Source organism: Dipodomys ordii, unplaced genomic scaffold (genome assembly GCF_000151885.1).
Source record: "Dipodomys ordii isolate 6190 unplaced genomic scaffold, Dord_2.0 Scaffold104, whole genome shotgun sequence".
Lineage (NCBI taxonomy): Eukaryota > Metazoa > Chordata > Mammalia > Rodentia > Heteromyidae > Dipodomys > Dipodomys ordii.
Window position 1 is genome coordinate 5,374,623 of NW_012267320.1, and position 15,867 is coordinate 5,390,489.

At 35.2% G+C, this 15,867-nt stretch overlaps 3 protein-coding genes across 3 annotated transcripts; all 3 read right to left on the reverse strand.

The window, feature by feature from the left end:
• Positions 1-5,944: 5,944 nt before the first annotated feature.
• On the reverse strand, positions 5,945-6,121 carry LOC105994085 (keratin-associated protein 20-2-like). Its single transcript, XM_013027499.1, has one exon. It carries the CDS (start codon positions 6,119-6,121, stop codon positions 5,945-5,947), a length of 177 nt encoding a protein of 58 aa, XP_012882953.1.
• A 5,533-nt stretch (positions 6,122-11,654) lies between these two features.
• Positions 11,655-11,837, reverse strand: LOC105994086 (keratin-associated protein 20-2-like). The gene has a single exon (XM_013027500.1). The coding sequence runs from the start codon at positions 11,835-11,837 to the stop codon at positions 11,655-11,657; it is 183 nt and encodes a 60-aa protein (XP_012882954.1).
• A 3,263-nt stretch (positions 11,838-15,100) lies between these two features.
• On the reverse strand, positions 15,101-15,283 carry LOC105994090 (keratin-associated protein 20-2-like). The gene has a single exon (XM_013027503.1). The coding sequence runs from the start codon at positions 15,281-15,283 to the stop codon at positions 15,101-15,103; it is 183 nt and encodes a 60-aa protein (XP_012882957.1).
• Between the last annotated feature and the right edge of the window lie 584 nt (positions 15,284-15,867).

Below are 15,867 nucleotides of genomic sequence, written 5' to 3' on the forward strand. Positions count from 1 at the left end.
AGAGGGTCACACAGACCAAGGTGCATTGTGTTCATAAACAGCTTTGTTGAATGACACCTCCTTTATACACCTACTTAAAGATAATAAAACATTTCAATAAAAGTTTTAAAATAATATTTTCATCTTTATATGGGAGAACCGTCCATCAGACACTAGCCATTGTAGTTTATTTTTTAAAGGTTTAGAATAAATTAGGTTGAAATATTTCAGAGAAAAAATATGACTGATAAAAGTTTTCAACTTCTTCTTTTGTTAAAAATACGTTTTTGTATTGTAAAAATACTGTACAGAGGGGTTACAGTTACATGAGCAAGGTCATGAGCACATTTCCTATCAAGCATTGTTACCTCCTCCTTTGTTTTTTCCCTACCCTCCCATCCCTCTCACCTCCACAACTACACTCCCCCCTCTCCCCAACCCCCCCCCACCTAAATTGTAAAGTTCGTTTTTCAATATAGTGTCGTGTACATCTCATTGTTACAATGGGTCAACCCATATCCCTATTTAAGCATTTTTGTTTTTCCTTTCCTTCCCCAAGCTAGAGAAGTATATATACAAGATGCAGGGCACTGGAATCAAATAAACTGAAAACAGGGGTTATACCGTGGGGGAGGTACATACAAAGAAACAAAAAAAAATCACATGGTACATTATCAATATGTTAGGAACAATAGCAAGAAAGAAAAACAACCACTTGTGTCCCTATCTTGGGGTTCATTTTGCTTAACCTCATCTTATCTGGTCATATGTACATAGCTTTTGACCTTTTCTGCTTGTCCCAGACATATACTAGTTATTGCAAGTAAGGGAAAGCATAGGACCTGTGTTTCTTTGGGCCTGGCTTACTTTACTTAATATAAGTTTTTCCAAGTCTGTCCATTTGTTAGGAAATGGACAATATCATTCTTTCTGATGGAGGCATAGAATTCCATTATATATATATATATGTATATGTATATATATATATATATATATATATATATATATCACAGTTTCTTAATCCATTCATCTACTGAGGGGCATCTGGGTTGGTTCCGTATCTTAGCTATGGTAAATAATGCTACAAAAAGCATAGTTGTGCTAGAGATCTTCTTTACTCAGACTATTCAACTGTTACTATTTCAATATATTAACATTTTGTTGTCTGTCATTCCCAATCAATACCCTTTATCATCTCTAACATCTTCCTTACTTATCTTTGTATCTCAGTCCTTTTTACCACACTTCCTGATGTAGATATTCTAGAGGCTTTACTTTAGTATACTACTTCTTGGAATGATCTAACTCCACACTGAGGAGGTCACATTAGGTTTATGATTTCTTGGGCTTCAAGTGGCTATTTTCTAACAACAGCAGAGGTCATGTGAATAGTTTTCCTCTTTCTCATATGAGAAGTGCTTCTGTACATTCAGAGATATTTGTGCTCATGTTAGTCTAGGCCAGAAGTAAGAAATGGGTATGCTTACAATTTTATTTGCCAAATATAATGTTTCACAATTAGTCATTCTTCAACATGAAAACAAATTGAGCAAAAATGTATTGGCAGGAAATACAAAGTGCACATTTAAAAGGAAATTGGGAAAAGCCTGGCTATATAAGAAGTATATATAAGTCATCTCTCAAGTAATCTGTTTTATATATGTATGAAGGAGAATTGATATTAGTTTTTTAGCAGGTATCAAAAATAATTGTTTTTCATTAATTTTGTCTTAACTAAATATGGTAATTTAAATAAAGCACATCTTTTCATTTTTCTTAGAGCAATCTATTGGTCATATGAGATGTTTGAACCTGCTACATTGCTGCCGAGTGGAGAGCTACTATTGACCTGTAAATAATGCAATTTAAACTGTCTTGTGACTATCAAGATATTGTAGATAAATGGGTGCTTTTATGTAAAGATCTCTGATTCTTCCACATGCTCCTAGACAAAATATATACAGTTCAGCTTCCAATCAAATGACAGAAAAATTAAATACACATGCAAAGTATTTTGCCATTATAGACAATATTTATTAAAAAATAGACTGAGGTTTTTCACAAGTCACTAAGCTACAATGAATGAAGAAAATATAATACCTGTTAGAAACACCGTTTGAATGCTAAAATATTTTATGTGATTTTTGTCAATCAAATTGAAGCCTTGCAAATTACAAGTATTCAATCTGAAGAATAAGAGAAGAGGAGAAGATGTATTGTACTAGGGTAGCCATGGAGGGACATCCTGCAAGTATATGAAGAAGAGTTCTAGTGGTTGAGTAGCTCCAGAAATTCCTTAGTAAAATCCATAGGACCAGTATCTACCATAGCAAGATGGACAGTAGCAGCCCAAACCATAGCCACTCTGCCCACCATAGACATAGCCATAACTACAGCCATAGCCCAGGCAACCATAGCTGTAGCCCAGACCACTATAATAGATGCCGTAGTAGCTCAGGCTCTTGAGTGTGAAGGGTTCAATTGGAGAGCAGGTAATTAATAACCTTTGCTGCTATACGGACATGACTTTTTATATACTTTCCATGGTAGGTGGGGCAAACCACATGTAGGTGTTAACCTGTTTGTATAGTAATTTACAATTTTTCAAATTTTAGAGGCCATAATTTATTATGAGTATAAGGAGTCCCTTGCTGTGAGGTCAAGATTCTGACAATCAAGGTAGATTTTTTTTTTTTTTTTTTGTCGGTCGTGAGGCTTGAACTCTGGGCCTGGGCGCTGTCCCTCAGCTCTTCAGCTCAAGGCGAGCTCTCTACCACTTGAGCTACAGAGCCACTTCCGGTTTTCTGGTGATTTATTGGAGATAGGAGTCTCATGGTCTCTCCTGCCCGGGCTGGCTTTGAACCGCGATCCTCAGATCTCAGCCTCCTGAGTAGCTAGGATTACAGGCGTGAGCCACCAGCGCCCGGTTCAAGGTAGATATTTTTATCAAAGAACTTTGGTTATCTTTGTAATGTCCAGGAGGGAACTGTTTTGTTAGTTTAATGTCTACAAATAGTTTGTTAGAAACATGTTTTCCCAAAATTATTATATATATTATATATTAAATATTATATATTACAATTTTCCTCCTGCAAGGGATGTATACTTAGGCTTTCCAATAGCAGCACAGGTCATGTGACTGATTTTTATCTTTTTAATTGGAGAAGTGCTTTTTGCACATTCTGAAATATTTGTGCTCATGATAAGTCTCAGTCAGAAGAAAGAGATGCATATATTTACAAGGATTTCACTATCATGGGCATTTCAAGTATTGACTAGAAATATTGTTGAAGTTATGTAGCTTTCATATTATTTACTTTAGTGTGTAAATGTTTCCTTTAGAACTAAAATGATTTCTTTTTTATCAAGTAACTTTTTACATATGTCTTTATAATTTACTCTCATCTTTCACTGAAATTTGTTATTTTTAGTATTACTGTTTTGGTATAGGTGAACTATAAAGTTGAAAATATATTTATTTAGTGTTTTTCTTGATATGTGTAAGTTTAATCTTTTGAGCAGATTAATAGCTTTTAAAATTTGTATGCCACATTGTTTTCAATACTCTGACCAAGACTGGGATTCTGAAGATGATGCAGTTATTGTGCAAAGTTTATGATCTTCTTAACTCTTCCCTGTCTGGATTCAGTATTCTTATATCTATTTAGATAACCTGTAGGAGTAGCATTATCATAGCAGAGAGAAGATGAAAACCATGCTAGACATGACTGGTGTTCTTTATATCAGTCAGAGTTGTTTATTGGAAAGTCTAGACACTATTTTTTTCTCAACACGACTATGTATCACATTCTTTACAGTAATATTCAAAACTTAATATTTGATGTTTCATATTTATATCAGAGAGCACATTCTGTTGTAGAAAAAATGGGAACCTAATGTTTTTGAGTAAAACCTAAGATACTGATATCCTGTTGGCACTGATGTCCATTTATGTCATCATATTCTCCTTTTATATTTCTACTCACAGGCATATGTGAGTGATTGCTGTAGTTTTTCCAGTCTTTGGGCATTTGAGCAAGACTAGTACCTGAATAATTGCTCTAAGCTCTAGAATTTGAGATGTTTTAATAAGAAGACACTTAACTTTGGGCTTATGCATAAGGCATCATTTAGGAGGATTGAATGTTGAATATCCCCAAAGAGTTCATGTGGTTTATAAAGTTTCAGTGTACTAATTGCTAATTATCATATCAGTAAACTTCTGTATCTTGAACCATCCTTGCATTTCAGTGTCAAATCTCACTTGGCAATGGAATACGTCCTTTAAAATACTATTGTATTTTATTTGCTAGTATTTTATTCGTAATTTGGCATGTCTGTTCTTGAGGAATGTTGGCTTATAGTTTCTTGTGCTTACTTGTGTGGATTTGATATGAAGCCTATTATGGCTTCATAAAACAAAATTTTAAGCATTTCCCAGCTACATTTCAGGAGTAAATGAGAGAAAGATTGATGTTAATTCTTTGAATATGTTGTAGATTTCTTATGTAATGCAGTTGATTCTGAGCTTCAAAGCATTCTTGGAATCTTTTGATTACTGATAAAATATTCCTGGTAATTTCTGTTTTGTTTAAGCATTTTACATCTTTTGGATTTTGTCTTAATGGGTTTTATTTCCCTAGAAATATACTTGTTCTAAATAACCTGATTGTGGGCATATAATATTTTATTATACTCCTTTAAACTATTATAAAGTTTTCAACTTGATTCTTTAAAGTCACTTATTCATTACTGACTTCATTTTATCCTTCTACCTTTTTTTATAATGAATAATGTAGTTATCACTACATTATCAATTTTATTTATATTTTGAAAAATATAACTCAGCTTCATTAAAATTTATTGATTTGCTATTTTCTATGGGATTTTTTTTCTTGAGGACCACAAATAAAAATGACTTATTTGCAATAGCATAAAATATTAACCTGGGAGTGAATACAATGAAATACATTTAAGGCTGATAAGATTCATAAAAATATTTACAAAGGAAAATTTTAAAAGACCAAAATAATCTGAGGACTTTCTCTTAGTGCTTTATCAATAACATAATATAATTCTTAGTTATATTTGCTAGTTTTTCTTTTTTACTATGATTGACCAGGTAACTCAACAAGTTATATAGAAATATAATATATAAGAATTGCAGATACAATATAGAGGAACAAAATTAAAAACTTATAGAAACATGTAGAACCATAATTAATGTTCAGTAGAGAAATTTGTGTACTATAAAATGATGTATAAAATTACACATGAGGAATACAGTCCAGAAATAACAATATATTCTATCCTTATGTATATCAAAAGTATAGTACAATGACTGATGGACAAAATTTTAATAAATGGTATTGAAAATATAGTCCAAATATTTGATATGCATCACACACTATATGGTACAAACATACTTAAAATCATTAGAATAATTTGGGAATATTTCAAGTGCCACTCCACTGACATTTTGATACTCAGAAAGTCTGCACAGTCATTCTGTAGGAAAGCTACTTTTGTTAAAATTTAGAAACATCTCTCAAGGGCAGAACACTAACTGATATAATCCAATTTTGGTATTGTAAAAAAATATCAAGTATTCAAATTTACATATATTTAAATGTGCTAACCATTGCAACAGAAATATCCATGTTTAAAACGTTCATGAGACACAAAGAAAAATAATGTAATAATTTAATAAAACAATAAAGCAATATTTGATAAAGTAGTAAAATGTCATTTACTTAATAATATAAATCTTTACAAGAAAACAGAGTCAAGTTTGGTCACATTTTACACTAAAGTACAAAATGAAAAAAAATCTGCAACCATTACACAGTACAATTCAAATTCAACACCTTAATTTAATTTAGATTTAGTAGGGATTTCTGAGGACAATGGGGAGAGCTGCAGTAGGACAGAAGGACACAATCGTCTCAGCAGTGGAGGGAACTCCTCAGTAGAAGCCATAGGACCAGTATCTTCCACAGCACAGTGGGCGGCAGCAGCCATAGCCATAGCCACCATAACCATAGCCGCCATAGCCGCCACAGCCACAGCCACAGCGATAGCCACAGCCTAGGCCTCCATAGCCATAGCCCAGGCCTCCATAGTAGCTGCCGTAGTAGCACATGGTGTCAGGAGTGGACTGTTGTGAGAGGAGCAGAAGGTGGGATTGTTGAGTCTGGATGTGTCTGTGTGCCAGCTGCCTTTTATACCCCTGGGTGGTGGGTGGGAACCACAGGCATGTGAGCATCATGTGCTCCCTGAGAGCTTCCCCCAGCATCCTGAGCACCTCGATTTAGTGCATAAACAAGGCCCTCATGTCTGGGATAATTTTGCTTCTATATTAGAATTTTATGATCTGTTTTTGAACCAAATTATTCTTCCAGCCTAAGGTTTACCCTGACTCTATATTGTTTATTCACAGCATGTGACCTCACTACACAGTCTGATGTCAACCATAAGAATAGGTATTCCATTTCCATTTTTATTCTGTTTTGTTTCCATTCCTTGTGGTCACCTTCCACTCTCTCTCACACAACAAACATACAAAAATCTGAGTATGTCTTGACTCCTTCTCTGTCACTCATTCCTTCCTCTTTCCCTTTCTTCTTTACGCTCTCCCTTTTCTTATCTATACCATACTATGACATTCCCCTATCACCTACCCTTCTCTTATTTCATTTTAAAGTTTCATCTAGAGTCTCATGTACTGCTCTATTGCTCAAAAACAATGAGGTAGTTAATGATTATGTTATGATTACTTGATGGCAAGTAACAATATGATTGAGGCTATTCAAGAGCCATTGTTTAACATACATTAGTGGAAAATTTCCAGAAAATAAATGACCACCTTATAGAACATAGCTATAAATTCTACAACATTGCATATTACAAATGGAAATATAATGTTTGCTTTCTTTTGTTTGTTAGATCTTTAGTGGGTAGACATATAAACACATATAATATGTTACACATCCTAAGGCTTTATTCTGGTATTTAAAATCGAACTTCAATTGTCCAAATAAATTGGAAGCCAGTTAAGAGTGATGCCAGTTAAGATTTCATCAATGGTGTTGGCTTTTAAGCTATTGTCTGGGGTAAATAACTTTGGGCAAAATGTTATTTTTAGAAAAATCAATGAAGCAACTTGCATTCAATTTTGTGTAAACTTGCTAATCTAATGATGTTTTATGATGTTCTAGAGATGTGGTAGAAAAAATTGAAATTATTGATATCATTTTGGGGACCTAGCAAAGGAAAAATGGTTTCAGAAATATAAATGCTCATATTAGAGTCATACAGTGTTTTTTCTTATTGTAAAGATACTATACAGAGGGTTACAGTTACATGAGTGAGGTAATGAGTACACTTCCTCTTGAACATTGTTAGCCCCTCCATTGTTTTCCCCCTACCATCCCCTCCCTCCCTCCCTTCCCCGAAGTTCTTTTTTTTTTTTTTGATTGTGATTAAGTGATTACATAGTTTCTAAGTCACAAGTTCATTCTAACTTTCCTGGAGCAAATTGTCTATCACAGTCTGTAATATATAACAGTGTTCACATGTTATACACCATACATGTGATCAGCAGCGTGGGGATATTTAGTAGTGGTTCAACCAGATGAGCAGGAGTTCTTTGTTTCTTAAGTCCTGTTAGTTTTGTCGTATCACCTAACATTTTGGATTTATCAGCCACTTATCAGGGAGACCATGTACCGTTTGTCTCTTCGCTCTTGGCTTACCTCGCTCAACATGATTCCTTCTAGCTCCATCCATTTCCCTGCAAATGCAGGGAAATACAGTGTTTTAACACATTGAAGATTAAGGCCCTTGGATTATGAACAGGATGATAGCTGGAAAAATTTAAAAACAAATATGGAGGAACATACAAAGCAACAAAAAAAATCACTGGGTACCTAAGAAGCAATAGCAAGAAAGAAAAAACCACTTGTATCCCTATCTTGGGGTACATTTCATTAACTTCATCTTATCTGGTCACATGTACATAGTTTTTGACCTTTTCTTGTCTGAGACTAGTTATTGCAAATAAGGGAAAACATGGGACCTATGTTTCTTCACACCTGGCTTACTTCACTTAATATAATTTTTTCCAAGTCTTTCCATTTCCTAAAATGGGGTGATGTCATTTTTTTCTGATGGAGATATAGAATTCCATTGTGTGTGTGTGTGTGTGTGTGTGTGTGTGTGTGTGTGTATCACATTTTCTTGATCTGTTCATCTATTGAGAGGTATCAGGGTTAGTTCCATATTTTAGCTATGGTAACTAATGCTGTAATAAACATAGTTGTGCTGGTGGCTTTGGTATGATCTTATTTGTGATCATTTGGGTAAATAACCAAAAGTGGGATTGCTGGTCATAAGGGAGCTCTATGTGTAGTCTTCCTAAAATTATTATTAATAAGTTTTTTATCGTGAAAATGCCGTATAGAGGGGTTACAATTACATGATCAAGGTAATGACTACATTTCTTATCAAGCATTGTTGTCTCCTCCTTTGTTTCCCCTTACTGTCCCTGCCCTCCCAACTCGCCCCCAAAGTTGTAAAGTTCATTTTTTGACATAGCATCTTGTACATCTTATTGTTGTAATGAGTCCACCTGTATCCCTATTTAAACAATTAGTTTTTTCCCTTCCCCTTCCTAAATTATACCAACATCAAATACAGTGAAAACAGGGGTTATACTGTGGGGGAGGGACATACAAAGCAACAAAAAAAATCACCTTATAAATATGTTAGAAACAATACCAAGAAAGAAAAACCATTTGAGTCCTTATCTTGGGGTACATTTCACCTAACATCAACTTACCTGTCATTTTCTGCTTATCTCAGACATATACTAGTTATTACAATTAAGGGAAACCATGGGACCTATGTTTCTTTGGGCCTGGCCTACTTCACTTAGTATAATTTTTTCCAAGTCTTTTCATTTCCTAACAAATGGGGCAATGTCATTCTTTCCGATGCAGGCATAGAATTCCATTGTTTATACATACCACATTTTCTTGACCCATTCATCTACTGAGGGGCATCTGGGTTGGTTCCAGATCTTAGATATGGTAAATAATGCTGCAATAAACATAGTCGTGCTGGTAGCTTTAGTGTGGTCTTGTCTGTAAACATTAGGGTAAATGCCCAAAAGTGGGATTGCTGGGTCATAGGGGAGCTCTATGTGGAGTCTTTTGAGGAACCTTCATACTACTTTCCAAAGTGGTTGAACAAGTTTACACTCCCACCAACAATGAAATGAGGTTCCCTTCTGTCCACATCCCCTCCAGCAGCTGTTGTTATTAGATTTCTTGATTTTTGCCATTCTAACTGTGGTGAGGTGGTATCTCAATGTTGTTTTGATTTGCATTTCTTTTATGGCTAGGGAGGTTGAGCATTTCTTCATGTGTCTATTGGCCATCCTTCTTTCTTCTTCAGAGAAATTTCTCTTTAAGTCTTTAGCCCACTTATTTATCGGGCAGTTGTTTCCATGGTATAATCCTGTTTTCACTGTATTTGATGTTGGTATAATTTGGGGAGGGGAAGGGAAAAAAACAAAATGTTTAAATAAGGATATAGGTTCCCCATTGTAACAATGAGATGTACAAGATACTGTGTTGAAAAACAAACTTTACAATTTAGGCTGGGGGGCAAGTAGTTAAGTTGTGGGGGTTGGAGGGAAGGCATGGTAGGAGAAAAACAAAGGAGGAGACAACAACGCTCCATAAGAAATGTACTCATTACCTTGCTCATGTAACTGTAATCCCTCTGTACAGTATTTTCACAATAAAAAACTTATTAAGGAAAACAAATATGGAGTAATCAGCAAGCATCAGACAGGATTTTTACCAGTCCTGATCTTCACTGAGAGGTAACATGGAGGGAGATCATGTGATGTATGTGGCAGATTTTCTCTCTCTCTTAAGGCACCATGCTTATTAACTTGGTCCAAAAATAAGGTGTCAGTAGGAAACAAAGACAGGGCTGACTGTATATAGTGACAATATAAAGGTCTATTTCCATGACTAAAGTATCTCGGAAAGTTGGTTGTATTCAGTCTTGGTGCAGTAGTGTATGTCTATAGTCATAGCTACCCAGATGCAGAGGAGTATAACAAGACTAGCCTGGGCAAAGCATAAAGTTCTATTTGAAACAACCAAAAGATAGATAAGAGAGAGGGAGAAAGAGAGAGAGAGAAAGAGAGACAGAGACAGAGACCTGCATTGATTTTGGCATCATAATTCATGAAGAGTTGATTTAAAAGATACCAGAAAATATATGTAGGTTATGTCTATAGATTTTTATTGTGTTGACAAATATATGAGGAAAACCTATAAGAATTTTATGTCTGCATTTCCATTTCTGTATTTGTTTCCTTTTTATTGTGAAAATACTGTACAGAGGGGTTACAATTACATGGGCAAGATAATACATTTCTTATCAAGCATTGTAGCCTCCTCCTTTGTTTCCCCTTCCTATCCCTTTCCATCCTCCTCCTGCCCCACATGTGTCTTTTATAAATCTATAAACTTAGATATATAACTAGGTAAATTAACTAGAATAACAAAAATTGTTTAAGACCTAAATATAGCCAGGCTTAGCATGGATGAGGAAGAATTAGAAATACTATTAAAAAAACAGAATGTGAACTGGAATAATTACTTTGGGGAAAACTTTCAATATTTAGCCATTTGCAACGAGAATTCAGACACCTACCTCCAGAAAATTTAGGTCGGTTTGAATACTCAGTAGAAATGGACACATTTGTTTCCCTGATCTGATTTAATATAAAAAGTAAAAATTTGTAACTGCTTATTGCTTGAAAATGAATTGCATCCTCGGCTTGTGATGGGGCAAGACAGAAATAAGAAAACGATCTCCTGTCTTCATTAGTTTGAATCTCAGAAATTTTAAATAGAGCAAAAATAAGGAAGACTGAACCAACTTGTTTTAACTTTAACTTCTATCTACAAAAAACCTAATTTAAATGACAGACTATTTCAGGGACATGGAGGGGTTTTCAAGGTGCTCTAATCCTTTCTGTTTTTTCTCCCTAGGGTGAGTTATATTTTGTACTAATGATTGGCACACAATTCTGCTTATTCTCTACAATTCAAAATGACAGGAGGTAAAGAAGCATTTTTGTTATTTCAACAAGTTGCTCATCCAGTTGTACATTTAATTCAGTGAGCAGATTTCTGTCCATTTTTTCTCTTAGTTAATAATCTTAATTTAATAATTGTTAAAATGATACTTTTGTATTGTATTAGATAATACCCCCTCTAGTTCTCAGTGCATCAATCCCATCCCTCCAACACCAATAGCAAATGTTATAAATTCACAGGATATAATATTTATAGCAAAACATGGTTTATTTAATAAAATCTATATTTTGACAAAATCTGAGATTTCCATTTGGACCCATTTTACCCCACAATACAAATGAACAGAATATTTCTTCAAGCTAGCATACAATCCACTAAGAAATAATGGGCCAAAATGAACACTATGCATTCAATTAGATTTTTTTGAGAGTTGGATGTACAGCTAGGATTTCTGAACACATTCCGTGATTTCTCATGTGGTGATGGAACTTGGAGAGAGCTGCCATAGGACAGGAGGACACAGGCAATGGTCTCAGCAGTGGAGGGAACTCCTCAGTAGAAGCCATAGGACCAGTATCTTCCACAGCACAGTGGGCGGCAGCAGCCATAGCCATAGCCACCATAACCATAGCCACCATAGCCGCCATAGCCACAGCCACAGCCACAGCGATAGCCACAGCCTAGGCCTCCATAGCCACAGCCCAGGCCTCCATAGTAGCTGCCGTAGTAGCACATGGTGTCAGGAGTGGACTGTTGTGAGAGGAGCAGAAGGTGGGATTGTTGAGTCTGGATGTGTCTGTGTGCCAGCTGCCTTTTATACCCCTGGGTGGTGGGTGGGAACCACAGGCATGTGAGCATCATGTGCTCCCTGAGAGCTTCCCCCAGCATCCTGAGCACCTCGATTTAGTGCATAAACAAGGCTCTCATAACTGGGCTGATTTTGTTCCTATGCCAGTATTCCATGATCTGTTCAAGAACCAAAGTCTTGTCCCATTTTTAAGGCTCTAGTTAGTTCTATATTTAGTTCTTTGAATACTTATGACCTCATTGCACATTAAGATGAAATTTATGAAAATAGAAATTTTATATTTTCTTTTATTTCCATTTTCCCCCTATAGAAAAATTTTTGTTTTAACCCTCTACTTTCTGTCTCTCTGTTTCACTCATTCCTTTTCTTCTTTCCTTTCTTTTTCCCTCTTTCTCTCTTTTTCTCTCTGTATACCTTGCTGCCCAAGCCACTTATCTCCCTCCTGCCTCTTCTTGTTATTAAATATAAATTAAATAAAATAAATTAAAATATATTTCATCTAGGTGGACTGGGTTATAGAGTTTTGATTGTGAACTATTTGCTAGTTATTTTTTTATGTTATAATCATTTCAGGGCAAGTTACTATAATCTGTAAATATATTGAGATTTATTCTGAATCTGTTCTTAAGAGCATATAATTGGGAACTTTCCAGAAAGTACCATCTTACAAACTACATCTATAAGTAAAAATACAAATTTTAATTTTTAGAGAGGAATAGAAAATATTTTGTTCTCTTTTAATGGAAAATAAAGCATTTTCCTCCTCAGTGGATAGAGGTATAGTCACACATATACATTAAAAGTTCCTTCCAATAATTAAGATGGATTTTCAAGTGCCCAAATGAAGTACAAAGCCTGTTTGTCATTCAGAGTTTCATCAATAGTGTTGAGTTTTAAAATATTATATTGCGTAAATTTCTTGGAGCATAATGCTACATTTTCTTGAAAATCAAATAAGAAGTCCTGTACTCCACTTTGTGCAAAATTCCTTTATCTAGTAGCTATCTCATAATGTCATAGATACTTGTTTTTCATGTGCATGTGACATCCGTTGGGGATTTCAAAAAATGTGGATTCCAAAATAAATGATTTTATGAGATGGTTCCAATGTCTCAGCACACTGAGGATTGTTGATCTGAGCTGATGAACGGACATCATTTCTGGAAAAATTTCATAGCAAACATCAAATAGCCAGCATCCACCACACAGCATTCTATCTGTACTGACATCACTGACTTGTAGTATGGAGGGAAATTTAAGTGATGTACGTAGAGCAAATATTCTCTTTTCTGAGATAACAACCAGTGCTTAAGGTGTCAATATCAACAAAGAAAAGGATAGTTAGGTGTCAGGATAAAGGACTATTTTGGTGATCAAAAGTATCTTTACAAATTTGTTATAGTAAGGCCTGGTGTGGTAGTATAGGCCTATAATCTTAGCTAATCAGCATGGAGAGAAGGACAATAGCTATCCAAGATTAATGGACAAATCCTTGAAATTTAGTCTGAGACAATAAAAAAAGACTGGTTGCATGACTCCAGTGATAGAACTGTTGCTTGGATAGTACAAGGGTTTAAGTTCTTTTCCCAGCATTGCAAAAAATAATTTGATGTATTTCCATGAATTAATAGTCTGATCAATTGCCATGGTGATTTCTGAATTTCCTGGAAATTCCATTACCTTAGGTGAAAGTTTTATATTCAGATCCTTGAAGGTAACACCCGAGGAGACATCCTAAGACAGTATTGTTCTTCAATACTCTCTCATTGACTGTTTGTGTGTAATTTCTCTTCATTTCCCTGTCACTGCTCCTCTCTTTCACATGCATACACACATGTACACATGAACCCAAACAAACACATACACATACATACGCACAGAAGGAAAATAAAGCAAATATATAGAGAAATTGAACTAAATGTAGTGAAGCATAACTTAGAGTGGTAACAGATCATTCAACATAACTTCATTTTCTCCTAGGAAAAGAAAATAGTTCTCTGTGTCAGTGGATTTCTCATCCATGTGTTTGGATAAACTCAGGTAGAAACTATTTGGGAAAAATTGCCTGTATATTATCAAGGAGTGATATTTCATCACTATTGCCTAATAAACTGTTATCAGAGCTAGTTGTGTGGAATTTACATTTATTTATTTATTGTAAGTTATTTTGAGTTGAGTTAAAAGATAAAGGAAAATACATATAAGTGTGTTAGACTTTTATTGTTCAGAAAAATATATGAGAAAAGCAAATAAGAATTGTATGTGTGTGTGATCTTCTGCATTTGTGTCAATTGGTACAGTAATGTTATCTAAGTTTGGATATATAATCAGAGGTATCTAGTAGAATGATTAAAATTGTGAAAAATCCTAAAACTCCTAACCAGGTTTAGCAGAACTGTAGAAGAATTAGAAGTATTATTAGAAAGAGACTGTGAACTGGAATGATCCTTTTGGAAAACCCCTTGATTTTACCTATTCAAAATTCAGGAGCCTACATCTACAGAAATATTATGTCTGTTTATACATTCAACAAAAATAGATACATTTGTTTTCCTGATAGGATTTACTGTTAAAAGAAAACACACAATTGCTTATTACTTAAAAATGAATTGTTATACACCTGTTGTAAATCAATACCACTGTAAGAAGAAAAGATCTTTTACTAACCACATGAGTCTGAATCTGAAAAACATTAAACTGAGCCAAATATTGTCTATAAATAAAATTAATTTAGAAGAGAGAGGATTGCTAACCTTTTAATACAGTGACACTGAAAGGATTTTCTGGATTTTGTCATATTTTCTGTTTTAATTTGGATGGATTACAATTTGGAATCCACACTCAGACAAGATGGTCAAATGGATGTAAATCGTTTCATTAACTCTGAAGAAACAATATTTGTAGTAAAATATGGTTTATTTAATAATATGTCTTTTTACTGAATGGATTCAGATTTGATAGAATAATAAAATATACAAATATTTCTTCAAACCATCACACAATGAAAATAAAAATAATGGTGGGTCCACATGAACACCGTGTGTTCCATTTAGTTTTCCTTTTTCAGATAGTGTGATGTATAGTTGGGATTTCTGAAGTCATTCAAAAATTTTTCATGTGATGGAGCTTGGAGAGAGCAGCAGCAGGACAGGAGGACACAGGCAGTCGGCTCAGCAGTGGAGGGAACTCCTCAGTAGAAGCCATAGGACCAGTATCTTCCACAGCACAGTGGGCGGCAGCAGCCATAGCCATAGCCACCATAACCATAGCCACCATAGCCGCCATAGCCACAGCCACAGCCACAGCGATAGCCACAGCCTAGGCCTCCATAGCCACAGCCCAGGCCTCCATAGTAGCTGCCGTAGTAGCACATGGTGTCAGGAGTGGACTGTTGTGAGAGGAGCAGAAGGTGGGATTGTTGAGTCTGGATGTGTCTGTGTGCCAGCTGCCTTTTATACCCCTGGGTGGTGGGTGGGAACCACAGGCATGTGAGCATCATGTGCTCCCTGAGAGCTTCCCCCAGCATCCTGAGCACCTCGACTTAGTGCATAAACAAGGCCTTCATAACTGGGATGGTTTTGTTCTTATGTCAGAATTCCATTAGCCAAATTCTGCAATTTTAAGATTTTTCTCTTGGTCTGTATTTCGTTTATTCAGTCCATATGACCTCACCACACATATTATATAAATCATTCAAATAGATGTACCTTTCCATTTTTTTGTTTCCACTTATCCATAAGGAAAAGATTTTGTAATAACTTTCTAGTTGCTCTGTTTCTCTCTCTCTTACACACACACACAGAGACACATACACACACACACATATAGAGAACACACATACCTTGCCACCATAATCCCTTATCTCTCTCCTTTTTCTCCTTATTTTGAAACAATTTTCATCTAAAGAAACTGAATAATTGAGTGTTGCTCTTGAAGAATTAGCAAGTTACTTTTATA

Excerpts from the sequence above, each read along its gene's own strand:
- LOC105994090 (XM_013027503.1), bottom strand. The coding sequence starts at position 15,283 with ATGTGCTACTACGGCAGCTACTATGGAGGCCTGGGCTGTGGCTATGGA.
- LOC105994086 (XM_013027500.1), bottom strand. The coding sequence starts at position 11,837 with ATGTGCTACTACGGCAGCTACTATGGAGGCCTGGGCTGTGGCTATGGA.
- LOC105994085 (XM_013027499.1), bottom strand. The coding sequence starts at position 6,121 with ATGTGCTACTACGGCAGCTACTATGGAGGCCTGGGCTATGGCTATGGA.